Source organism: Motacilla alba, chromosome 7 (genome assembly GCF_015832195.1).
Source record: "Motacilla alba alba isolate MOTALB_02 chromosome 7, Motacilla_alba_V1.0_pri, whole genome shotgun sequence".
Classification (NCBI taxonomy): domain Eukaryota; kingdom Metazoa; phylum Chordata; class Aves; order Passeriformes; family Motacillidae; genus Motacilla; species Motacilla alba.
This window is the reverse complement of record NC_052022.1, coordinates 37,360,266-37,386,436: the sequence shown is the minus strand read 5'-3', so window position 1 is coordinate 37,386,436 and position 26,171 is coordinate 37,360,266. Positions and strand designations below refer to the sequence as shown.

Genomic DNA, 26,171 nt, shown 5'->3' with positions numbered 1-26,171 from the left:
CTCATCCTTTCCCTTGGGACACAGCAAGACAGCCCGATCCCACCGCAGCTCCGGTCAGGGAGATGTAGAGCACAACAAGGTTCCCCCTGAGCCTCCTTTTCTCCACAAACACCCCCAGTTCCCTCAGCTCAGGAGAGTTTTTATTCCCTTCCCCAGCTCGGGTACCCCTCCCTGGACAGGGCTGCCCCCAAATTTGTGCCTTTTCACCCAAATCCGGCCTTCCCACTGTCCCTTGGCTCAGGTGTCAGCAGGGAGCAACTTTGATCTCATACTGCCTTGAACCCAGCACATTCCAGAATTCCTGCCTGGGATAACCTGGGATAACCAGGCCAACTGAGGGAGCCTCTGACCAGGTCACAAACACCGAGGTATTGATTAACTTCAGCCGTCCTGGGACTGCCTTTGCACCCACTCCTCACGCTGAAGGTTTGGCTGGAAAATTCACCCTGCAGCAGGAGGGAGGGCAGGGCAGGCCGTTTCCCTGCCAGCCCTCTCCTGATCCCGCTTCAGCAAACAGCTGGGGTGCCACCACAAAATACAGAAATTAACTTCTCTTTCTGAGAAAATTCCCTTTTCTAAAATGGTCAGCTTCCCAATGTCCAGTTCCGAGTGTGCTTTATAAAAATCTGAACACTTGCGGTGCTTGTTGCTATGCTGTTTTCCCTTTGCAGTTTAGAATAGAAGATTCAGAGAGTGTTTTAGTCTCTTTTACCTCAGAGCTTCTGCCCTCTACTCTGACGCTCACAAATCAGGTTTTCTGGAAAGCCATCCTGGCATAAAACTGCTCTCTGCCACCTTCCCAAGAGAAATAATTCAAGACATTGGTAAAAGAGGAAAAAGAAATAAATAAGGCTGGTATGAGGAAAACAAGATGCAGTTCATTGTGGTGCACTGACCGTGGCGTGAAGGGAGAGGAGAGAACCTGTGTGCCTGAGGGATGGAGGCTGCACGGCTCCGAATATGCTGGGGTGCAATATTCTAATTTTGCCATCAGTGGCAATGCTGTGACGCTGGGGAAATCACGTCTGTGCTGAACCTGCTCCTTTGCTGAGTCAGGTCTGAAACCTGAGCCTCCCGTGGATGGGAAAACTCATTTAGTGCTGCTCTGAATCCAGGTGGGGAGGAGTGTTCAGCTACCCAGGGGCCACCTCCCAGGCTGGGAAACAACTCTGTAAAGAGCTTGGGCTACACAGAGAAAGGTCAGCACCTCTCAGCACCTCTTTGTGCTGTCTCTGGCACTGAGGAGATTCCTGCCAGCTCACAAGAGCCCTGAGCCTTGTCCTGAGGCTCTCCGGCTCCATCCCTGGAGGAATCATCTGAGGATGCATGTCCCACTTGGAGAGGCTCTGGTCCTGGCCGAGGTGGAACACAAGACACAACAAAGATGCGGAGTCCTGAGGGATCCAAGCAGCACGGTGAGGAGCTCATGGAACATCGAGGAACTCCAGTGACTCAGCATGGAAAAGGTCACCAAATCTTGGCTTTCCAAGTAAGGAGGGTAAAGGCAAAATAAACTACCCACAATCCAAAGCAGTGAATCATTAACACCAGGAACATCAAAGAGCACAGTGCAACAAATCCAACCAGCAGTTGCTTTCCAAAGCATTTTCTGGCTACAACCTGCAGGAGAAATCTCCTCCACGTCCCCTACTCCGAGCACAGCAACATGGCTTTGAGGCTTTGCTGTGCCTGGATTTCCATCCTCCTCCTCCTGCCCGGCCTCTCAGACGGAGGGAAGCTCCTGGTGGTGCCCATGGTGGGAAGCCACTGGCTGAGCATGCAGGAAGTGGTGGAGAAGCTGAGCGAGAGAGGACACGAGGTGGTCGTGCTGGTTCCTGAGGTGAGCTGGCTGTTGAAGACCACACAGGCCTACACGGTGGTCACGTACCCTGTGAGCCAGACCGTGGAAGAGCTGGATAACGCCTTCCAGGAATACCTCGCCGTGCACCTGACGCAGAAGCCTTTCCCCCTCAATGCCCTGGCCATGTACAACGCCTCGGTGCACACTGCAGGCCTCCTATTTGGGCAGTGCAAGGACCTGTTCCACAACCAGGAGACCCTGAGGTTCCTCGAGCAGAGCGGCTTTGATGCCATCCTGACGGATCCTATCCTCATGTGTGGGACCATCCTAGCTCATCATCTGTCCCTTCCCTTTGTGTTCTTCATGAGGGGATTCCCTTGCAACCTGCACTTTGCAGCCCCACAGTGCCCAAGCCCTCTGTCCTACATCCCAAGACTCTTCAGCTTCAACTCAGACCGCATGACTTTTTTCCAGAGGGTGGAAAACGCTCTGATTTCTCTCCTGGAGCTTGACTACTGCAACGGTTTCTATGCAGAAGCACTGAAGCTTTCCGCAGAAGTTCTGCAGAGGGATGTGTCCCTGATGGACCTCGTCAACCCTGCTGCCATTTGGATCCTGAGGTTTGACTTTGTGTTCGAGTACGTCAGGCCAGTGATGCCCAACATGGTCTTTGTGGGGGGGATCAACTGTGCTAAGAAGAAACCACTGCCTAAGGTAATGTTCCTTGCCTTGATGCCCTTTGCTATTGCAATTGGGAAGGCCTTCCTCCAAGCAGGCACCTGGCTCTCTCCCATTGGGAATCCTCAGTCCCTCAGCTCCTCGTTTGCACATAAAACAGGAGCTGGAAACAAGCACCACACCCTTCAGAGCTGACAGGGGGCCAGGTGCGGATGGTGAGGCCCTGGCACAGGTTGTCCAGGGAAGCTGTGGCTGCCTTGCTCCTGGATGTGTCCCAGGCCAGACTGGATGAGGCTTGGAGCAACCTGGGATAGTGGAAGGTGTCTCTGCCCATGGCGCAGGAAGTGGAATGGGATGAGCTTTAAGGTTGTTTTCAATCCAAACCATTCTGGAATTCTACCTAATGTTATAGGTAAAAACCAAAATAGGCCAAATCAATAATTTGCGAGAGCCAAATTATAGGTTAACAAAAAGAAATAGAATTTATTTCGCGTATCGGATCGCAGTTTTTGCCAGCCACGAATCAAAGGACCAGGGCCAAGCCCAGGACTCGACTCTGGGTGAACGCAGCTCTGACCCCCTGACGCATCAGAACTGGTGAGTTCACAAAGTCCATTCAAGTGAGTCCAGGTTTCATACTATTTTTCTTGCCTGGAGCCAATTTTCTCTTGTTCCTTTCTCTGTCAGCGAATATTCATACGGTCCTCCGGTGTTAGAAGAATCCTATCTCTTGAGCAGACAGAGCAGGGTCCGGAGAGTCACTCGAATATTCATACAGTTCCTTTGTCCTCCCTCCGGTTGTTGCAGACTCCTGTCTCCTACTTGAACAAAGCTACCTTGGAATACACAACACGCGTCCGGGGAAGGCATACATGTAAAATCAGGGTTACAGGAACCGGGCATTCACATGCTAGTTGATTTCCTGGAACGGGGTATTCATAGCTAGTTGGTTTAGGGGAACTACAGGAACTACACTGTCTTCGGTTATCTGTGGTCATTATGGGCCAGGTGCTGGGAGACTTGCTTAGAATTTCCATAGGAGCAGGTTTCCCCTTCACTTGCTAATTTGGATTTCTATCCAGTGAACACCTGTGGAAGCTACATTCTGAGGAGGTAACCGGTTTCCTGATTCCTGTGAAAGATTTCTAAAGGTCTGGGTGCTTTTCTGTATTGGACCCTGAAGCGTGACAAATATATTTATTTGAGTACAAAATTTTAATACATTTATTACACTAAGGATATTATTTAGTTTAAGACTTTCTGTACAGCCAATCCAGATAAAAAACAGGCCAGAAGCACAAGATGTGATTCCAGCTCCTTTCTTTAGGTCTGCCCAACATGTGGATTTTGCTTGTTGATGGCATCACATGCTATACTGTGTTTAATTCCAGCTGAAATCAGGCACAGGAGCTCTCAGGCAGGAATTAATGCCAAAATGGGCTGGTGAATTATAACAGCTCTTCCAATAATTTTTTTTCCTCAAGTAGAAGGAAGGGGAATATTTCTTCAAGACCACTAGCTGCTTATCTAGTCAGAAAAATACCTCACTGGGTCATGTGCAAGAGCTTCATGTTCTCTGTTATATACCAGCAATTTTTGAGTCATAGGCTCATATTTTGTGGAGAAGGTTTTGGTCCAACAGCTTCCATGAAAACCAGCTGAAATCTCAGCTGCTATTTTAGGACACATCCAGTTAGGATGGGGAAATTTTGATGGGTTGTTGCTGGGGAATCTGTGGACTAAAAAGCCCTTGATTAGCTCCCTAGTGCTCAGGATGTACATTAGCTTCTTGCTGCATGTGATGTGTATTCTTACTTGCTTGTGCAGTCAGTGGAATGGTCTCATGTGAAGCCAGGGATTAAGTGGAAGAGGAATAAAGGAGAAGGGAACTCTCTTCAGCAGTGATGGATCTGTGCTTGGTGTCATGCTGCTCTCTCAGCAATACATCATTTGGTTTCCTAAAAAGTTTTATCTTTGTGAACATTACTTAAAAATCGACAAACTCTCCTCTCTTCTTCCCTCGAACTTTTTTCACTTGACAGCCTTTCCAAAGCCCTTAGAATGGATTCGGCCTAGCACCACTCTTATTCTTCCCTCAACTTCACAGGCTTTTGTGAACATGAATGAGAGAAACTTCACAAGAGATTTGCTTTTCACACCTTCCCCAGAGCCAACTTTCCCTACCCTCGGGCTTTGCTTCACTCCTTGAACTTCCCTAGTTCAGCTTCATTGAGTTGTTTGTTTCTGTTGCTCTGCTTTTTCACGAAAGTCTCTTTCAAATTGTTACCAAGCCCCCCTTTTATCAGGGCAGTGCTTTTTCCTGTCTCTTCTGTCCATCAGAGCTGCATAACAGCTCCTCAGGAACAAAGGCAGGCAGATCCTCTGGGAAAGCAGCAAGACATCCTGCCTGCAGGCAAAGCCATGGAGCAGCTCCAGTGCGGAACCAAACTCTTCTCTGAGGGCAAGGCTCCCTCGCTTCTTTTTTTTTTTTTTTTTTTTTTAAATTTTTCCCCCAGGGGCAGAGGTCATAGTCCAGCAGCAATATTTATTGCAGAAATACTGACTATTCGCTCCTGATTTCTTCCTTTCTCTCCCAGAAGGAGAAAATTATGGAGAGAAATAGATCAGGGTGAGAACAATTAATAGAGTATGTGACAGCATCAACCCAGTGGTTTTCCTCTACTGATACAAATCCTCTGCTTCTCCAGTGGATTAAATTCATACCTGGTGGTGTTCCTGGCTCCAGTGCTGAGCTTTATGTAAATCCCAGAGCCTCTTCCTAAGGGTTTACATAGATATTGTGCTGTATAGGGGCGCACACTGTTATAATTTTAAACATGAACTCGCCAAGCATTTCAGAACAGCTGCAAAATCCTTCTCAAAAAGAATGAAACAAATAAAGTATTTTAAAACCTGCTTTCAGCAAGCCTGGTTACTTCCAAGTGCCAGCACTATTATTGGGATTTTATGTTGGCAAAGGCTGATTTTATTTTCAATCTAGCATCAATCAGCACAGATTGAGGCCGAAGGGAGCCCCACTTACCAAGCCCAGTTCTGCCCCACCCAAATTCATTAATCACTTAAATGATTCATCAATGCCTTCAATGGTTACCAGTGAATGGTTCTGCTGGAAAAGCCGGGTCGTTGACAGGGAATGTGGGAATCTGGCAGGGAGCTGTGGCTGTATTTAAAAGCTGCTAGGTCGAGGCAGATGAGCCGAATTTGGATTTCTGGGAACATGGCTCCTGTGGGTAAATACAGCTCCTCAGCCTCTGTGTGGATTCTGCTTTTTCTATCCCTGTTGTGCTCGGCTCGTGGTGGGAAGCTGCTGGTGGTGCCCATGGATGAGAGTCACTGGCTCAGCCTGCGCTTGCTGCTGGTGGCCCTCAGCCAGAAAGGCCACCAAATTGTCACCATGGCACCAGAAGTGAACTCCAGCACTGAGGCATCTGCATATCACAGCCTCAAAAGGTATCCAGTGTGGTTATGCAGGGACAAGCTGAGAGCATGTGTGCGCTCCCTTGGGAATTATCCTTTTGAAAGAAAACCTTTTTGTCAAAGAATTGCTGCTCTCCTTGAAAAAGTCTGGCTCATCTCCAACCTCTACACCTCCTCCTGTGGCAGTCTGCTGCGCAGCGAGGATCTGATGCAGTATCTACAAAGTTCTCACGGATCCTCTTGTACCGTGCGGACAAATCCTGGCTCTGCATCTCTCAGTCCTGTCTGTTTTCTTTCTCCGAGGATTTCCCTGCAGTTCGGATTTGCAGGCTGCTCAGTGCCCAGATCTGCCTTCCTTCGTCCCAAGAACGTTTACGGACAGCTCAGACCACATGGCATTTATCTGGCATTTTTAATGCTGCTGGCTGGGCCACGGGGTGTTCCCAGGAGCTGCATCAAAGCCGGATAGCTCAGCTCCGAGGAGAGCCCGTCCCCCCGAGCCTTTGGAAGCCTTTAGTGATATTCAGCTTTTGTGATTCTCAGCTCATCAGTGATTTCAGCTCTTGGGCTTGCTAGGCTGGCTGGGGCATGCAGCAGGCATTCGGAAGACCAGGAAAAGACGAGAGGAGAGAGGCTGTGTGAAATATTCTGCAGCAATGTCCTTTATTAACTTCTTTCTGCAAAGGGGTTCAGTGACAGCTCCTCTCTGATGAGCCGGGCAGAAACAGGGGTTTATATAGGGCAAGAGGGGATTGAGAATTGTCCAATGGTAAGGATTAAAGGAAAGTGACCTATAGCCTTACAGAGAGATAAGCAAGGGTCCGAGAGCAGGAGAGAGGGGCTCCTAACCTCCAGTCATCATGACTTGGCATTTTGCCTGTCTTAGGCCTCAGAATGCCAAGGCAGGTTTGCAGGGCCTGCGCCTGCTACACAGCATGTGGAAAAGTCAGCTCTCAAGTTCATAGATTCCTCTCTTTGCCATTTTGCCTATCTCCCATTTAAACTTTGTGCCTCAGATGTTCTTCACAGACAAGAAGCAGTGGAGGAGCTCTTCAGCCATGGATCCATTTGGCTTGAAATAACAGATTTTGGGTTGAGTATCCCATGCCAGTATGAGATATGACTGCTCATCTTTAAAAAAACAATTAAAGATTTATTAAACCTTAACAAAAAATACAACAAAAGACCTAAATAAGGAAAAAAATACAGCACTGGGAGCCCCCATGGTTTATCAGCCACATGCTCATCTACAAAAATGGATGTTCTGCCTTTTATACCTTTAGCCCCGTCCCAAAGTTTTGTCAGTCAACTCTTTCTCTGCTGTCTATTGGTGGAATTGCTTTCTTACATCTTGATTGGAGGTCAGGTGTTGATATGCCACACCTCCTGGTAACAAGCCAGCCTCTCTATTTGCCCTCACTACTACGGCTGTTACAATGGCGAGGAGAAAGGGGACTGTGGGAGGACATATTACTGTAACATTACTATGCATTTTAACATCCGCATGATATCTGTCTCTCAGTTGTGAGAGCCGATTATTACAATACTTATCTATAACACCAGTGATTCCCAACATATTCTTATTGAAGGTATAAACTGCGGAAAGAAAACGCCATTCTCTCAGGTTCAGTGATTGCCGTGGTAAAATATTTGGATGTTTAATGCTGTTTACAAATGTTTTGTATATCTATAACTATGACCATTAATTGGTTTTACTGTTGCAATTGATTTTTAAAAACGGAGAATCTTTTTGGCTAATAGATCCACCCTTTCATCATTTAAAAATGAAGCATCATAATGCACCAAGTGGTAGATAATGTTCTGGTTGCTCTGGCAGCATCTGCATCTGCAAGAGCTTTATGCTGCCTTCCCAAAAGTTTCCCTACAAAGGATGTGCCTAGAGCTGCAGTAGTTTGATAAATGTCCTTAAAAATATTCTGGTGTATGCTATCAACCACTACACTAAATGATTTTATTGTCAAAATTACTTCTGTGCAATAATTTTCATGATTAGGGCTTGTCTGCAAATACTGTCTGTGCATTAATATTGTATGCTTTCATGGCCCAGGGGCAAACTCTTCCAGACTGATCTAGAATGGTATTTCGGAGTTCCTGATTCAGTTTTAAGTACAGCTGGCAAAAACCATGTCTGTGTCCTTCCTCCCTAGTTCATCTTTCCAAAAAGAAGCCTTGCAGGGAAATGAACTTTGATAGTCAATTTTCCATCTTCTTTGTGGTGTCACAGTATAAAACTGGTGAAGAATCCAGACTTGTGTGAAGCTTTAAAATTTTTTCTAATCTTTTGCAAACAGAAAACTATATGGAATGGCAGGAGGGGAGGAATTATCTTACACTGAAAATTCATGTTTGGAAAATTAATGATCTGTTAATTTGCTCTTTTGAGCAGACCACTTGGTGAAGGATCCCTCATTTACTTAAATCATAGAATATGTCCTAGGAGGGTCTGTTCCATGATCTTACCAGACACAGAGGTTAGGTTGACAGGTTGATAGTTCCCTGGGGATTCCTTTCCGTCCTTTTTAAAGGTGGGTGCAATGTTTCCCTTTTCCCAGTCACTGTGACTTCACCTGACTGCCAGGACTTTTCAAATATCGTGGAGAGTGCCTTGGCAAATCCATCAACCAATTCCCTCAGGACTCTGGGATGCATCTCATGAGGCCCCATGTGTTTGGGTCATCAGATGCCCCTATGTTTGGGTTCCTCAAGCAGTCACATGGTCTTCTCTTACACTGGGTGGAATTTTGCTCCCCCAGCCACATCTTGCCATCCATCCACTCAAGAGGTGTGGGAAAAGAGGTTGCCAGTGAAGGCTGAGGCAAGGAAAGTTCTTGAGTCCCTCAGCCTTTACTTTGTCTATTGTTTCTAGTTTCCTAGTCTTGCTTACTGGGAGGTAAAGACTTCCTTTGACCCTCCTGCTGTGGCCCTTCTTGTTGTTATTTTCACCACCAGCCAAGTTCAGGTCCACCTGCACCTTGGACTTCCTGACTTCCTCCCTACATAACCAGGCAGCATTCCTCCAAATCCACCATTCCTCCAATAGAGAGAGGGGCGTGTTTCCCAGGGTTGCTCTGGCCCCGATTTGTGTTGGCCAGATTAGATGAACCTTAACATTTCTGCCACCTCTGCCATGTCCATGTTTAAAAATTTACCAAATGCAAATAAGTCTAAAGATCATCCATAAAAACCAGAGACCAGATCACTTAAAATCACTAATCTGGGGAACTCTTTCTGTGGAGGTCCTCAGCCGATCCCTGCAGGAATGGCCCCAGGGCTCAGTGCTTCTCCACCAGTTGTGCTTCTTCTCCTGTCCCTGCTGGGTCTGGCTGCTGCTGGGAAGCTCCTGGTGGTGCCAGCAGATGGGAGCCACTGGCTCAGCATGCGGGAAGTGGTGGACATCCTGAGGCAGAGGGGACACGAGGTGGTTGTGGTGGCACCTGAAGTGACTTTGCACATCAAACCATCCAAGAACTTTGTGATGAAAAGGTACTCGGTCCCCTATACACAGGAAGATTTGAAGAAACAATTCCAGGCATTTTTTCATTTTTCATTTGAACAAGGATCTTTTCTGGAAAGATTTGTTAAAGCGTACCAAGGTATCAAAAGAATCACTAACTTTGGGGTCTCCAGCTGTGGACATCTCCTGCAAAACAAGGATCTCATCAGGTACCTTGAGGAGAGCAAGTTTGATGCCATCCTTACAGACCCTGTCCTACTGTGTGGGGCAATCTTGGCAAAGCACCTTTCACTTCCTTCTGTCTATTTCTTACGAGGAATCCCGTGTGGGTTAGATTTTGATGCTACTCAGTGTCCCAGGCCCCCTTCCTATGTCCCCAGGGGATTTACACAATTTACAGACCGCATGGCCTTTCTCCAGCGGGTGAAGAATCTACTTCATGACATCCCAGACATTTTTCTCTGTGATTTTGCCTTTGAACCCTACTCAAGACTGGCTTCAGAGTTCCTGCAGCAAGACGTGACTGTGCAGGATCTCTTACGCCAGGCTTCAGTTTGGCTCCTGAGGACAGATTTTGTTTTAGAGTATCCAAGGCCTTTGATGCCCAACATCATTCCAATTGGAGGAGTAAACTGTGCTCACAAGGAGCTGCCTCAGGTAGGTCACACTGTTTTTAATCCATGCCATGATTGATTTCTGTGTTCGGGAGGGGCGGAATTTTTTTATGGAATAGGCACTGAGTTTCTGTTTCTGGTGAGTGGGGTGAATCCTCATGAAAGGAACCATTTATCTCTCCTTCTTCCTGACTTCCACTTTGTGTGTAGACAGCTGTTCCTTCTGGCTTTTAAAGAGTGCTCTGTTAAAGGGATCACCAGGGGTATCTGGTGAAGGTCTGTGATGGGACACTGATTCCACCAGCAGAGTGCCCAGCTCTGATGCCTGGAGCAGGTCTCATTTGACACATCCAGTGCAGCTTGACTGGCACTGATGATTTGGGTTTGGGTGCAGCCTTGGGGATGATGCCATGTGCTTGGGTTCCCTGGGATGCTGACAAGAGCCCTGTGCAGTGCTCCTCCTGGAGAGTCTCCTCTGCTGATCCAGGGCAGAACCTGGTGACTTGGGTGAGTGCTTTTGGTGCACTGGCTTTCTCTTCAGTCCTGTTCCTTAGGATTGCTGTGATGTGGGCTGGGGTAATGAAGCCCAATATGTGGCTATGCCACTCATCCCCAAGTGTGGGGGTGGCTGTGACATCTGACAGACATCCCCGTGCACGCTGGGATTGGCCACGTGAGCATTCACACAACTCCACTGCTGCTGGACACCATGGGTGCTTTGTCAGTGACAAAAACAATGCCAGAACTAGGCCCTGAATTGTTCTGTGAAAAGTCTCCCTCAAAGAGTGTTGTCAGAATTTGACACTGGTTAGAAGCTAGGCACCCACAAAAAAAACCATTTATTCATTCTCTTCTGCTATATTGGCGCAGAGGAGGGGGAAAGAAAAGACAGAAGGGGCTCATGAGTTGAGGTAAGGATTGGGAAGAAACATTTTAAGGACAGAACAGGCTGAAAACTTAAAAGGTATAAAGAAAAACTGATTGACAGAATTAAAAGAGGATAATGAGAACTAAAATAAACCTTTAGCATACCTTCCCCTGCACCCCTCTCCCTTCTTTCCTTCTCACCAACAAAGCCGGGAGACAAAACATGGAGGTTTTAGTCAGTTTGTCACTTCTAAAAATCTTTTTTCAGTTTGCTTAGGGAGAAGAGTATCTTCTGCTGTGCCATGGGGTCTTTTTCATGGAACAGGTCTCTGTGAACTTTTCCAACGTGGTTCTAATTTTCACAAGTAGCAGCCACACCCAACCTGCTACGACATGAGTCCCTTCCATGGGAAAACAAGTCTTCCTACAACTGTTTGCATGCGTCATTTTACTTCATGGCGTGTAGTCTTTTAAGGATGAGCTGCTCTAGTTTGGAAGCAAGGGTCTTCTTTTTCTATCTCTGGAAGCAAGGGTCTTCTCTCTGTGTTCAAATTTCTCACTAGATCACAGCTTTTCAGCATCCACACGCTCCAGTGTGAGGACTCTTTCTCAAGGGCTGTAGGTGAACTCTGAATTCCCCCATGCACTTCATAAATTATGGGGAAACTGTTGTTTTTTAGACGTCACCACAGTGTGCAGAGGCATCTCAGCTCCAAGGCCTGGAGCACCTCTTCCTCCCCCTCCTCTTCCTCCCTTTTCACCGACCTTAGTGTCGCCATGTTGTTCTCCTCACTTCTTCACTTTTCCCTTTTCTCTGACTCGCTAGAGAATTGCTGTCCACGTTTTCATTTCTTCTCACGTTCTATTAATTGAAAAGTTTTTATAGAGTCCTGCAGCACCAAAAGGTTGATCTCATCCGGGCCCCACATCGGGGAATTGCTCGCCATGCCCCTTGCTGCTGGTCACATGGTTGCCGCTGGCACCACGCGAGCCGCACCGGCCGCTGGCTTCGCTCAGTGCCTCTCCTCATGCAGGGTGCCAAAAAGGAAACGCCGCCTGGGCCGCCACTCCTGTCTCTTCTGCCCACAGCACGGCAAGCTGAAAGCGGCCAAGGAAGCGCAGTTCACTGTGGATCGTGCTGGCATAGCCCTGGCCGCATGAGCGCTCCCAGCGCCTGACCTGAGTGCATGGCATCAGCCGCGAGTCCACTCACAGCGCTGGGATAGCCCCACCCCGTGACACAGCCCTGGCCAGGCTGGGAAGGAGCACAGAGGCCCCCTCACCACCCTGTGTAGGAGAGGAGGAAAGAGGACTTGCACACATTTTCTAGTTCTGAATTATGTCCTCCCAGAGGCACTACTAACTTCTCGAATTAGGCCAGCCAATCTGTCAATTGTCAGAGCCTTCAGGAATTGGCTCTGCTGGACTGAGTAGAGGTTTTGATGAGCTTCTCTCTCAGAAGCAGCCTCTGTGCCTTCCTCTGCCCCCACTGAAATCCAGATTGTGTTAAACTAACACAAGTGTTCATAAAGTCCTTCTCAGAAACCTGGCGTCATCCTTCCACCTCTCCTGTCTTCTCAGGCTGGAAAACATCTTAAAGAGCTGCTCCACAGCTGCTGTGGGGTCTGGGTCTCCTAGAGATGAGTCTGGCAAGTGAGAAGGGACAGGTCTTGATTGTGGGAAAGGAGAAGCGTCTGCTGGTCTGAATGGTGATGTGCATGTGACACATGCCCTACACGTGACACATCTCCTGAACATGCAGAAGGTCCAGCCAGAGGGAAGGAACCAAAGTGCAGTCCCAGAGGCACACCTGCCTCCTTCCTGGGGCACTCTTTATTGTTCCTCTGATAGAGACAGATGGGAGTTATCTGGTCATTCTGTGCATGTGGCAGCAGTTCCATGCTTGTTCTGCACCCTTTTATCGTATCGTGGATTACACATTCACCACCCAGCACATTAAATAAAGATCCACAGTGGGGCTGTGGCACAGATTGCTTGAAAGTGCAGAGCGGGTGCTGGAGCTCTGGTGCTCTTGGGGATTTCCTTCCCTGGAAGCCCTCAGCTGATCCCTGCAGGAATGGCCCCGGGGCTCAGTGCTTCTCCACCAGTTGTGCTTCTGCTCCTGTCCCTGCTGGGTCTGGCTGCTGCTGGGAAGCTCCTGGTGGTGCCAGTGGACGGGAGCCACTGGCTCAGCATGCGGGAAGTGGTGGACATCCTGAGGCAGAGGGGACATGAGGTGGTTGTGGTGGCACCTGAAGTCTCCATGCACATCAAACCATCCAAGAACTTTGTGATGAAAAGGTACTCGGTCCCCTACACAAAGGAAGAGATGGAGAAAGATTTCAAGGCATTTTTTCTTGGTTCATTTGAAGTAGGAACTTCTTTTGGAAGATTTTTTCATATGCGTGAAGGTATGAAAACAATCACTGCTTTTTGGGTCTCCAGCTGTAGACATCTCCTGCAAAACAAAGAGCTCATGAGCTATCTTGAGGAGAGCAAGTTTGATGCCATCCTGACAGACCCTTTTGTGCCCTGTGGGGCTATCCTGGCTGAGCATCTTTCACTTCCTTCCATGTATTTCTTACGTGGAATCCCATGTGGGTTAGATTTTGAAGCCACTCAGTGTCCCAATCCTCCTTCCTATGTCCCCAGGGTATTTACAGACCTTACAGACCGCATGACCTTTCTCCAGCGAGTGAAGAATCTGCTCTTTGAAATCCCAAATGTTTTCCTCTGTGATTTTGCCTTTGAACCCTACTCAAGACTGGCTTCAGAGTTCCTGCAGAGGGAGGTGACTGTTCTGGATCTCTTACGGAAGGGCTCTATTTGGCTCCTGAGGTTAGATTTTGTGCTCGACTACCCAAGGCCTTTGATGCCCAACATCATTCCAATTGGAGGAGTAAACTGTGCTCACAAGGAGCTGCCCCAGGTGGGTCACACTCTGTTTTGAATTTGTGCTGTGATGGATTTCTGTGTTCAGGAAGCTTGAATTTTGTGTTGTTCTAATCGAGTTTCCCATTTCTGGTGAGTGAGGTGAGTCCTCATGAAAGGAACTGTTTTTCTCTCACTTCTGACTTTCCACATCCTGTGTAGGCAGCTGATCCTTCTGGCTTTGAATCTGTTCTCAGTTGAAGGGAATCACCAGGGTCTTATGGTGAAGGTCTGTGATGGGCTGTTGATTCCATCAGCAAAGGGACTGTGGACATAATTTGTGGACAGTAAGACGAAGTCTTGGGTTTCTTCTATGACCAGCTCCAATGGGATGTCCCAGACACTGTTAAAGCTCTTTCCTGGCTCCCAATCCCTGATTGCTGGAGCATGTCTGATTTGACACATCCAGTACAGCTTGACTGTGAGTGAGGGTTTGGGTGTAGTGTTCTGCATGATACCAACTGCTCCAATGTGCCATGTGCTGGGGGTCCCTGGGATGCTGGCAAGAGCCCTGTGAGTGTTCCTCCTGGACAGCTTGCTGTTCTTCTCTGGGGGAGAACCTGGCGAGTTGGGTGAGTACTTTTGGTGCCCTGGCTTCCTCTTCATTCATATTCCGTAGGAATTGTGTGGTGCAGGGCAGGATCACAAAGGCCAACATGTGGCAATTCCACCCAGCTTGAAGTACAGAGATAGCTGGGACAATTTACGGACATCCCCATGCACAGTGCGATTGGCCACCTGAGCAATCACACAACTCCACCACTGCCAGACACCATGGGTGCTTTGTCAGGGATCAAAGCAAGGCCAGAATTAGGCTCTGAAGTGTTCTGTGGAAAGTCGCCCTCAAAGAGAGTTTGTAAATCTCTGCTCAGAAACCTGGCATCATGCTTCCACCTCTCCTGCCTACTCAGTCTGGGAAACATCTTAAAGAGCTGCTCCACAGCTGCCGTGGGGTCTGGATAAGCTACAGATGAGTTTGGCAAGTGAGAAGGGACAGGTCTTGATTGTGGGAAAGGAGAAGCCTCTGCTGGTCTGAATGGTGCTGTGCATGTGACACATGCCCTACACGTGACACATCTCCTGAACATGCAGAAGGTCCATCCAGAGGGAAGGAAGCAAAGTGCAGTCCCAGAGGCACACCTGCCTCCTTCCTGGGGCACTCTTTATTGTTCCTCTGATAGAGACAGATGGGAGTTATCTGGTCATTCTGTGCATGTGGCAGCAGTTCCATGCTTGTTCTGCAGCCTTTTATCGTATCGTGGATTACACATTCACCACCCAGCACATTAAATAAAGATCCACAGTTGGGCTGTGGCACAGATCTCTTGAAAGTGCAGAGCGGGTGCTGGAGCTCTGGTGCTCTTGGGGATTTCCTTCCCTGGAAGCCCTCAGCTGATCCCTGCAGGAATGGCCCCGGGGCTCAGTGCTTCTCCACCAGTTGTGCTTCTGCTCCTGTCCCTGCTGGGTCTGGCTGCTGCTGGGAAGCTCCTGGTGGTGCCAGCAGATGGGAGCCACTGGCTGAGCATGCGGGAGGTGCTGGACAAGCTCCAGCAGAAGGGACATGAGGTGGTTGTGGCGGCACCTGAAGTGACTTTGCACATCAAACCATCAAAGAACTTTGTGATGAAAATGTACTCAGTCCCCTTCACACAGGAAGAGTTGGATAAAGCATTCCAGGCCTTTTTTCATGGTTCATTTGAAGAAGGTTGGGTTTTGAAGAGATTATATAAAGGGTACAAGGGTATGAAAACCCTCACTGACTGTTGGGTCACCAGCTGTGAGCACCTGCTGCAAAACAAAGAGCTCATCAGGTACCTTGAGGAGAGCAAGTTTGATGCCATCCTGACAGACCCTGTAGCAACTTGTGGGGTGATCCTGGCTGAGCATCTTTCACTTCCGTCTGTGTTCTTCTTACGAGGAGTCCCGTGTGGGTTAGACTTAGATGCCAGGCTGTGTCCCAGTCCTCCTTCCTATGTCCCCAGGGTATTTACAGACCTTACAGACCGCATGACCTTTCTCCAGCGAGTGAAGAATCTGCTATTTGACATCCCAAATGTTTTCCTCTGTGATTTTGCCTTTGAACCCTACTCAAGACTGGCTTCAGAGTTCCTGCAGAGGGAGGTGACTTTGCAGGATCTCTTACGCAAGGGTTCTGTTTGGCTCTTGAGGTTGGATTTTGTGCTAGAGTACCCAAGGCCTTTGATGCCCAACATCATTCCAATTGGAGGAGTAAACTGTGCTCACAAGGAGCTGCCTCAGGTGGGTCACACTGTTTTTAATCCATGCCATGATTGATTTCTGTCTTTTCAGGAAGTTGGAATTCTGTGTTGTGATAGAAATCAAGTTCCCATTTCTGGTGAATGAGGTGAATCATCATGAAAGGAACTGTTTATCTCTCACTTTTTTGCTGACTTTCCACACCCTCTGTAGGCAGCTGTTTCTTCTGGCTTTTAATTGGTGCTCAGTTGTAGGTAAACACCAGGGTCTTCTAGTGAGGATTTTGGTGGGACCTTGATTCTGCTAGCCAAGGGATTTTCAAAGTTTGTGGATCTTAGGAAAAAATGCTGGGTTCCTTTAAGGAATAGCTCCCATGGGCACTCCCAGAATAGCTTACCAACTCTTTTCTGATTGACAACCCAGCCCTGATGCCTGTAGTAGTTTTGATTTAACACATCCAGTGCAGGACTTGACTGGCACTGACAGTTTGGGTGCAGCCTTGGGGATGATGCCAAACTTTGGGTTCCCTGGGATGCTGGCAAGAGCCCTGTGCAGTGCTCCTCCTGGAGAGTCTCCTCTGCTGATCCAGGGCAGAACCTGGCAACTTGGGTGAGTGCTTTTGGTGCCCTGGCTTTCTCTTCAGTCCTGTTCCTTAGGATTGCTGTGATGTGGGCTGGGGTAATGAAGCCCAATATGTGGCTATGCCACTCATCCCCAAGTGTGGGGGTGGCTGTGACATCTGACAGACATCCCCGTGCACACTGGGATTGGCCACGTGAGCATTCACACAACTCCACTGCTGCTGGGCACCATGGGTGCTTTGTCAGTGACAAAAACAATGCCAGAACTAAGTCCTGAATTGTTCTGTGGAAACACCCCCTCAAAAGTGCACATAAATCTCTGCTCAAACCTCCTAGCTCACAAAGCCAACTCCTGCATTCCTTGAGGCAAGTCTGGGGCACAGGAAGGGCTGCTTGATGTGGGTCACATTTCCTGCAAAAACCTGGCATGGTCCTTCCATCTTCTCCTGTCTTCTCAGTCTGGAAACCACCAGAAAGAGCTACTCCACAGCTGCCATGGGGTCTGGGTCTCCTAGAGATGAGATTTCCAAGAAAGAGAGAGAGGAGACAGGCCTTGATTGTGGGAAAGGAGAAGCCTCTGCTGGTCTGAATGGTGATGTGCATGTGACACATGCCCTACACGTGACACATCTCCTGAACATGCAGAAGGTCCAGCCATAGGGAAGGAAGCAAAGTGCATTCCCAGAGCCACACCTGCCTCCTTCCTGGGGCACTCTTTATTGTTCCTCCGATAGAGATAGATGGGAGTTATCTGGTCATTCTGTGGATTTTGCAGGAGTTCCATGCTTGTTCTGCAGCCTTTTATCAGATCAGGGATTACACATTCACCACCCAGCACATTAAATAAAGATCCACAGTTGGGCTGTGGCACAGATTGCTTGAAAGTGCAGAGCGGGTGCCGGAGCTCTGGTGCTCTTGGGGATTTCCTTCCCTGGAAGCCCTCAGCTGATCCCTGCAGGAATGGCCCCGGGGCTCAGTGCTTCTCCACCAGTTGTGCTTCTGCTCCTGTCCCTGCTGGGTCTGGCTGCTGCTGGAAAGCTCCTGGTGGTGCCGGTGGATGGGAGCCACTGGCTGAGCATGCGGGAGGTGCTGGACAAGCTCCAGCAGAAGGGACACGAGGTGGTCGTGGTGGCACCTGAAGTCTCCATGCACATCAAACCATCAAAGAACTTTGTGATGAAAAGGCACTCAGGCCCCATCACCCAGGAAGAGATGGAGGAAAATTTCAAGGTGTTTCTGCATGCTTCATTAGAAGAAGGATCCTTTCTCGAAAGATTTCCTAAATTGTTCCAACATATGAAAAGGCTTGGTGATTTGGCACTCAGCAGTTGTGAACATCTCCTGGAAAACAAAGAGCTCATGAGCTATCTTGAGGAGAGCAAGTTTGATGCCATCCTTACAGACCCTGTAATACCTTGTGGGGTGATCCTGGCTGAGCATCTTTCACTTCCTTCTGTGTTCTTCTTACGCGGAATCCCATGTGGGTTAGATTTTGAAGCCACTCAGTGTCCCAATCCTCCTTCCTATGTCCCCAGGGCATTTTCACAACTTACAGACCGCATGACCTTTTTCCAGCGGGTGAAGAATCTGCTATTTGACACCCAAAACCTTTTCCTCTGTAATTTTGCCTATGACCCATTCACAAAGCTGGCTTCAGAGTTCCTGAAGCGGGAGGTGACTTTGCAGGATCTCTTACGGAAGGGCTCTGTTTGGCTCCTGAGGTTGGAATTTGTGCTAGACTATCCAAGACCCTTGATGCCCAACATCATTCCAATTGGAGGAGTAAACTGTGCTCACAAGGAGCTGCCCCAGGTGGGTCACACTCTGTTTTGAATTTGTGCTGTGATGGATTTCTGTGTTCAGGAGCCTTTAATCCTGTGTTGCAGATGGGAATTGAGGTCCCATAACGTGTGGTTGTATGAATGCTCCTGAATTTTTCTCTCCCTTTCCATTTGTAGGCAGTAGTCCTCTTCCTTCCCACCTCCAAAGCGTGCTCTGCATTTACTCTTTTCATTTCACGTATTCAGAGCCATTTTGTATAACTTTGTCTAACTTGGTACTCTCGTAGTGAGTGACCAACGAGTCTGTGTGGGGCTGCCAAGGGCTTGCAGTCAGGTGTAATCCCTAATTAGCAAATTGTTCTAGTTGGGTCTGGTGTTTACTGAGAAATGCACCTCAGGCTTCTCTCCTAGTTTTCTCACAACCTCTTTCTTTGCCGGTGAATTTTTGTGCTTCTTCACCCGGGTATTTCCAAAGCTGGGCACAGGAGGAAGGTGGCAGGCCGGGGGGTCTCAGGCTGAGAAGCAGCCCCTCTGTTTGCTGGCAGATCTAGCAAAACTTTGCCTTGGTGATGACGGCTGAGTGAGGCACAACAGCAAATTCCAGAGGGCTCAGGGGGCTACAGTGACTTGTCAGGTGGCATCCAAATGTGACAAAAGTGCTAAAGGTTTTGTTATAAAACATGAGGCTTATCTGGTGCATCCCCACATTTATCAGCTGCCTGAACTCTGCTGCTGGTTATGCAGCCTTTTATCACATCTGTGATTACACATTTACCACACAGCAGATAAAGCAAGGATACAAAGTGGGGCTGTGGCACAGATTGCTTAGAAGCGCGGGGCGAGCGCCGCAGCTCCTGTGCTGCCGTGGGTTTCCTTCCCTGGAAGCACTCATCTGATCCCTGCAGGAATGGCCCCGGGGCTCAGTGCTTCTCCACCAGTTGTGCTTCTGCTCCTGTCCCTGCTGGGTCTGGCTGCTGCTGGGAAGCTCCTGGTGGTGCCGGTGGACGGGAGCCACTGGCTCAGCATGCGGGAATTGCTGGACATGCTCCAGCAGAAGGGACACGAGGTGGTCGTGGTGGCACCTGAAGTCTCCCTACACATCAAACCATCCAAGACCTTTGCGATGAAAATGTACCCGGTTCCCTTCACTCAGGAAGAGCTGGATTCAGTTTTCAAAGGGTCAATAATGGATTTATTTAAAGAAGGATCCTTTCTGGACAGAGTTATTAGACAGTACCAACAGGCAAAGAAGACCTCTGCTCTGTTCCTGGCCACCTGCTCACACTTAATTCACAACAAGGAGCTCATCAGGTACCTTGAGGAGAGCAAGTTCGATGCCATCCTCACAGACCCTATCCTCCCCTGTGGGGCAATACTGGCCGAGTATCTTTCCCTACCTTCTGTGTATTTCCTGAAGCAAGTTCCATGTGGTTTGGAGTATCAAGCCACCCAGTGCCCCAATCCCCCTTCCTATGTTCCCAGAGTATTTACAGACCTTACAGACCACATGACCTTTCTCCAGCGGGTGAAGAACATGCTCTATGACATCCCAAACTTTTTCATCTGCGATGTCGTCTTCCAACCTTATGCAGAACTGGCTTCGGAGTTGCTGAAGCGGGAGGTGACCGTGCCGGATCTCCTGCGCCAGGCTTCCATTTGGCTCATGAAGCTGGACTTTGTCTTGCACTTCCCCAAACCCTTGATGCCCAACATGGTTTTGATAAGTGGAGTAAATTGTGCTTACAAGAAGCTAAGTCAGGTGGGTCCCGCTCTGTTTTCTCTTGCTGTTCCTGCAGGCTTTGGAAATCTCGGGGAAGCTGAAACTCAGCTTTCATTAGAAAGGAGGATTTCAAACCAGTCCTGCTTTGCAGGGAGGTGCTGGTTCTGGTATCTGGGAAGGGCTATCAGAGTAGAAAGGTGGAGAAAGTGTTGAATATGGAATTAGCTCGGGTAGAATCCCCATTGGCTCTGTGCCCCGTGCTCCAAGGCAGCTTTGGATTGGAATGGGCTCCTCAGAGCCTCTTCCATCAAGGCTGTTGATGTGATGCAATACACCCTTTAAATTGAGGACGTGTTAATTTATCCTCTGGTCCAATCTGGCTGATTTCCTCTACAATTCCATCTCCTTTTGTTCCTTTATGAAGGATTTTCAATGCTCTGAATTGTCACAGGCACATCAGACATTGTCACCTGGAAGGACATTTGAGGTCTCTGAGAACCTCCTGTCCAAGCATGGCCAGTGAGGTCAGGACGTCATTTTCTCTCTCTTGTCCAGTTTTAAGGGTCCCTACAAGTTCTAATAATTGGTACCTTTGTGTAACTTGGTACTCTCGTAGTGAGTGCTGAACCCATCTGTGTGTGGCTGCTAAGGGCTTGCAGTCAGGTGTAATCCCTAATTAGCAAATTGTTGTAGTTGGGTCTGGTGTTTTCTGAGAAATGCACCTCAGGCTTGTGTCCTTGTTGCCTGTCTACTTCTTTCTTTGCTGGTGAATTTTTGTGCTTCTTCACCCAGGTGTTTCCAAAGTTGGAATCTGGAGCAAGGTGGCAGGCCGGGGGGGTCTCAGGCTGAGAAGCAGCCCCTCTGTTTGCTGGCAGATCTAGCAAAACTTTGCCTTGGTGATGACGGCTGAGTGAGGCGCAACAGCAAATTCCAGAGGGCTCAGGGGGCTGCAGTGGTTTGTCAGGTGGCATCCAAATGTGACAAAAGTGCCAAAGGTTTTGTTATAAAACATGAGGCTTATCTGGTGAATCCCCACATTTATCAGCTGCCTGAACTTTGCTGCTGGTTATGCAGTCTTTCATCATATCTGTGATTACACGATTGCTACACAGCAGATAAAGCAAGGATACAAAGTGGGGCTGTGGCACAGATTGCTTAGAAGCGCGGGGCGAGCACCGCAGCTCCTGTACTGCCGTGGGTATCCTTCCCTGGAAGCACTCAGCTGATCCCTGCAGGAATGGCCCCGGGGCTCAGTGCTTCTCCACCAGTTGTGCTTCTGCTCCTGTCCCTGCTGGGTCTGGCTGCTGCTGGGAAGCTCCTGGTGGTATCGGTGGATGGGAGTCCGTGGCTGAGCATGCGGGAGGTGCTGGACATGCTCCAGCAGAAGGGACATGAGGTGGTCGTGGTGGCACCTGAAGTCTCCATCCACATGAAACCATACAAGAACCTTGTGATGAAAATGTACTCGGTCCCCTTCACACAGGAAGATATGGACAAAGCATTCAAGGCATTTTTTCATATCACATTTGAAGAAGGATCTTTTCTGGAAAGATATTTCAAAGTATTTGAAGCTGTGAAAAGATTCACTGATTTTGGGTTCTCCAGCTGTAGACATCTCCTGCAAAACCAAGAGCTCGTGAGCTATCTTGAGGAGAGCAAGTTTGATGCCATCCTTACAGACCCTGTAATACCTTGTGGGGTGATCCTGGCTGAGCATCTTTCACTTCCTTCTGTGTTCTTCTTACGTGGAATCCCATGTGGGTTAGATTTTGAAGCCACTCAGTGTCCCCATCCTCCTTCCTATGTCCCCAGGGGATTTACAGACCTTACAGACCACATGACCTTTTTCCAGCGGGTGAAGAATCTGCTATTTGACACCCAAAACCTTTTCCTCTGTAGTTTTGCCTATGACCCATTCACAAAGCTGGCTTCAGAGTTCCTGAAGCGGGAGGTGACTTTGCAGGATCTCTTACGGAAGGGCTCTGTTTGGCTCCTGAGGTTGGAATTTGTGCTAGACTATCCAAGACCCTTGATGCCCAACATCATTCCAATTGGAGGAGTAAACTGTGCTCACAAGGAGCTGCCCCAGGTGGGTCACACTCTGTTTTGAATTTGTGCTGTGATGGATTTCTGTGTTCAGGAGCCTTTAATCCTGTGTTGCAGGTGGGAATTGAGGTCCCATAACGTGTGGTTGTATGAATGCTCATGAATTTTTCTCTCCCTTTCCATTTGTAGGCAGCAGTCCTCTACCTTCCCACCTCCAAAGCGTGCTCTGCATTTACTCTTTTCATTTCACGTATTCAGAGCCATTTTGTATAACTTTGTCTAACTTGGTACTCTCGTAGTGAGTGACCAACGAGTCTGTGTGGGGCTGCCAAGGGCTTGCAGTCAGGTGTAATCCCTAATTAGCAAATTGTTCTAGTTGGGTCTGGTGTTTACTGAGAAATGCACCTCAGGCTTGTGTCCTTGTTGCCTGTCTACTTCTTTCTTTGCCGGTGAAGTTTTGTGCTTCTTCACCCAGGTATTTCCAAAGCTGGGCACAGGAGGAAGGTGGCAGGCCGGGGGGGTCTCAGGCTGAGAAGCAGCCCCTCTGTTTGCTGGCAGATCTAGCAAAACTTTGCCTTGGTGATGACGGCTGAGTGAGGCACAACAGCAAATTCCAGAGGGCTCAGGGGGCTACAGTGGCTTGTCAGGTGGCATCCAAATGTGACAAAAGTGCCAAAGGTTTTGTTATAAAACATGAGGCTTATCTGGTGCATCCCCACATTTATCAGCTGCCTGAACTCTGCTGCTGGTTATGCAGCCTTTTATCACATCTGTGATTACACATTTACCACACAGCAGATAAAGCAAGGATACAAAGTGGGGCTGTGGCACAGGTTGCTTAGAAGCGCGGGGCGAGCGCCGCAGCTCCTGTGCTGCCGTGGGTTTCCTTCCCTGGAAGCACTCATCTGATCCCTGCAGGAATGGCCCCGGGGCTCAGTGCTTCTCCACCAGTTGTGCTTCTGCTCCTGTCCCTGCTGGGTCTGGCTGCTGCTGGGAAGCTCCTGGTGGTGCCGGTGGACGGGAGCCACTGGCTCAGCATGCGGGAATTGCTGGACATGCTCCAGCAGAAGGGACATGAGGTGGTCGTGGTGGCACCTGAAGTCTCCCTACAAATCAAACCATCCAAGACCTTTGCGATGAAAATGTACCCGGTTCCCTTCACTCAGGAAGAGCTGGATTCAGTTTTCAAAGGATCAGTAATGGATTTATTTCAAGGAGGATCCTTTCTGGACAGAGTTATTAGACAGTACCAACAGGCAAAGAAGACCTCTGCTCTGTTCTTGGCCACCTGCTCACACTTAATTCACAACAAGGAGCTCATCAGGTACCTTGAGGAGAGCAAGTTTGATGCCGTCCTCACAGATCCTGTTCTGCCCTGTGGGGCAATACTGGCCGAGTATCTTTCCCTACCTTCTGTGTATTTCCTGCAGCAAGTTCCATGTGGTTTGGAGTATCAAGCCACCCAGTGCCCCAATCCCCCTTCCTATGTTCCCAGAGTATTTACAGACCTTACAGACCACATGACCTTTCTCCAGCGGGTGAAGAACATGCTCTATGACATCCCAAACTTTTTCATCTGCGATGTCGTCTTCCAACCTTATGCAGAACTGGCTTCGGAGTTGCTGAAGCGGGAGGTGACCGTGCCGGATCTCCTGCGCCAGGCTTCCATTTGGCTCATGAAGCTGGACTTTGTCTTGCACTTCCCCAAACCCTTGATGCCCAACATGGTTTTGATTAGTGGAGTAAATTGTGCTTACAAGAAGCTAAGTCAGGTGGGTCCCGCTCTGTTTTCTCTTGCTGTTCCTGCAGGCTTTGGAAATCTCGAGGAAGCTGAAACTCAACTTTCGTTAGAAGGGAGGATTTCAAACCAGTCCTGCTTTGCAGGGAGGTGCTGGTTCTGGTATCTGGGAAGGGCTATCAGAGTAGAAATGTGGAGAGAGTGTTGTATATGGAATTAGCTCTGGTAGAATCCCCATTGGCTCTGTGCCCCGTGCTCCAAGGCAGCTTTGGATTGGAATGGGCTCCTCAGAGCCTCTTCCATCAAGGCTGTTGATGTGATGCAATACACCCTTTAAATTGAGGACGTGTTAATTTATCCTCTGGTCCAATCTGGCTGATTTCCTCTACAATTCCGTCTCCTTTTGTTCCTTTATGAAGGATTTTCAATGCTCTGAATTGTCACAGGCACATCAAACATTGTCACCTGGAAGGACATTTGAGGCCTCTCTGAGAACCTCCTGTCCAAGCATGGCCAGTGAGGTCAGGACGTCATTTTCTCTCTCTTGTCCAGTTTTAAGGGTCCCTAAAATCTCTAATTATTGGTACCTTTGTGTAACTTGGTACTCTCGTAGTGAGTGCTGAACCCATCTGTGTGTGGCTGTCAAGAGCTTGCAGTCAGGTGTAATCCCTAATTAGCAAATTGTTGTAGTTGGGTCTGGTGTTTTCTGAGAAATGCACCTCAGGCTTGTGTCCTTGTTGCCTGTCTACCTCTTTCTTTGCCAGTGAATTTTTGTGCTTCTTCACCCAGGTGTTTCCAAAGTTGGAATCTGGAGCAAGGTGGCAGGCCGGGGGGGTCTCAGGCTGAGAAGCAGCCCCTCTGTTTGCTGGCAGATCTAGCAAAACTTTGCCTTGGTGATGACGGCTGAGTGAGGCGCAACAGCAAATTCCAGAGGGCTCAGGGGGCTGCAGTGGTTTGTCAGGTGGCATCCAAATGTGACAAAAGTGCCAAAGGTTTTGTTATAAAACATGAGGCTTATCTGGTGAATCCCCACATTTATCAGCTGCCTGAACTTTGCTGCTGGTTATGCAGTCTTTCATCATATCTGTGATTACACGATTGCCACACAGCAGATAAAGCAAGGATACAAAGTGGGGCTGTGGCACAGATTGCTTAGAAGCGCGGGGCGAGCACCGCAGCTCCTGTACTGCCGTGGGTATCCTTCCCTGGAAGCACTCAGCTGATCCCTGCAGGAATGGCCCCGGGGCTCAGTGCTTCTCCACCAGTTGTGCTTCTGCTCCTGTCCCTGCTGGGTCTGGCTGCTGCTGGGAAGCTCCTGGTGGTATCGGTGGATGGGAGTCCGTGGCTGAGCATGCGGGAGGGGCTGGACATGCTCCAGCAGAAGGGACATGAGGTGGTCGTGGTGGCACCTGAAGTCTCCATCCACATGAAACCATACAAGAACCTTGTGATGAAAATGTACTCGGTCCCCTTCACACAGGAAGATATGGACAAAGCATTCAAGGCATTTTTTCATATCACATTTGAAGAAGGATCTTTTCTGGAAAGATATTTCAAAGTATTTGAAGCTGTGAAAAGATTCACTGATTTTGGGTTCTCCAGCTGTAGACATCTCCTGCAAAACCAAGAGCTCATGAGCTATCTTGAGGAGAGCAAGTTTGATGCCATCCTTACAGACCCTGTAATACCTTGTGGGGTGATCCTGGCTGAGCATCTTTCACTTCCTTCTGTGTTTTTCTTACGAGGAGTCCCGTGTGGGTTAGATTTTGAAGCCACTCAGTGTCCCCATCCTCCTTCCTATGTCCCCAGGGGATTTACAGACCTTACAGACCACATGACCTTTTTCCAGCGGGTGAAGAATCTGCTCTTTGACACCCAAAACCTTTTCCTCTGTAGTTTTGCCTATGACCCATTCACAAAGCTGGCTTCAGAGTTCCTGAAGCGGGAGGTGACTTTGCAGGATCTCTTACGGAAGGGCTCTGTTTGGCTCCTGAGGTTGGAATTTGTGCTAGACTATCCAAGACCCTTGATGCCCAACATCATTCCAATTGGAGGAGTAAACTGTGCTCACAAGGAGCTGCCCCAGGTGGGTCACACTCTGTTTTGAATTTGTGCTGTGATGGATTTCTGTGTTCAGGAGCCTTTAATCTTGTGTTGCAGGTGGGAATTGAGGTCCCATCACGTGTGGTTGTATGAATGCTCATGAATTTTTCTCTCCCTTTCCATTTGTAGGCAGCAGTCCTCTACCTTCCCACCTCCAAAGCATGCTCTGCATTTACTCTTT

The 26,171-nt window shown here is 48.7% G+C and overlaps 6 protein-coding genes across 12 annotated transcripts in view; all 6 read left to right on the top strand.

Annotated features, from left to right (window-relative positions):
- LOC119703208 (UDP-glucuronosyltransferase 1A1-like) overlaps positions 1 to 26,171 on the top strand; it is a 57,005-nt gene that overhangs the window by 11,505 nt on the left and 19,329 nt on the right. The window contains exon 1 of one of the 7 annotated variants that reach the window (XM_038142694.1): positions 1,592 to 2,515. The exons of 3 other annotated variants lie outside the window; for them this stretch is intronic. In XM_038142694.1, coding sequence (XP_037998622.1) covers positions 1,667 to 2,515 — 849 coding nt within the window. In that variant the 5' untranslated portion in view covers positions 1,592 to 1,666. Of the gene's footprint in view, positions 1 to 1,591; positions 2,516 to 9,137; positions 10,050 to 15,130; positions 16,064 to 25,084; positions 25,974 to 26,171 lie in introns of those variants that run through there. 3 more of the 7 variants (XM_038142691.1, XM_038142689.1, XM_038142693.1) reach the window with 3 other exon arrangements.
- Positions 9,104 to 21,102, top strand: LOC119703214 (UDP-glucuronosyltransferase 1A1-like). Its single transcript, XM_038142705.1, has 2 exons — positions 9,104 to 9,195; positions 19,289 to 21,102. Exon 2 carries the CDS (start codon positions 19,291 to 19,293, stop codon positions 20,314 to 20,316), a length of 1,026 nt encoding a protein of 341 aa, XP_037998633.1. The 5' UTR covers positions 9,104 to 9,195; positions 19,289 to 19,290; the 3' UTR covers positions 20,317 to 21,102.
- On the top strand, positions 12,481 to 14,747 carry LOC119703216 (UDP-glucuronosyltransferase 1A1-like). The gene has a single exon (XM_038142707.1). The coding sequence runs from the start codon at positions 12,951 to 12,953 to the stop codon at positions 13,821 to 13,823; it is 873 nt and encodes a 290-aa protein (XP_037998635.1). The 5' UTR covers positions 12,481 to 12,950; the 3' UTR covers positions 13,824 to 14,747.
- LOC119703217 (UDP-glucuronosyltransferase 1A1-like) lies at positions 17,530 to 19,267 on the top strand. Its single transcript, XM_038142708.1, has one exon. The coding sequence runs from the start codon at positions 17,563 to 17,565 to the stop codon at positions 18,433 to 18,435; it is 873 nt and encodes a 290-aa protein (XP_037998636.1). The 5' UTR covers positions 17,530 to 17,562; the 3' UTR covers positions 18,436 to 19,267.
- Positions 21,225 to 22,578, top strand: LOC119703218 (UDP-glucuronosyltransferase 1A1-like). The gene has a single exon (XM_038142709.1). It carries the CDS (start codon positions 21,341 to 21,343, stop codon positions 22,211 to 22,213), a length of 873 nt encoding a protein of 290 aa, XP_037998637.1. The 5' UTR covers positions 21,225 to 21,340; the 3' UTR covers positions 22,214 to 22,578.
- On the top strand, positions 22,970 to 24,794 carry LOC119703007 (UDP-glucuronosyltransferase 1A1-like). Its single transcript, XM_038142035.1, has 2 exons — positions 22,970 to 23,995; positions 24,677 to 24,794. Exons 1-2 carry the CDS (start codon positions 23,070 to 23,072, stop codon positions 24,792 to 24,794), a joined length of 1,044 nt encoding a protein of 347 aa, XP_037997963.1. The 5' UTR covers positions 22,970 to 23,069.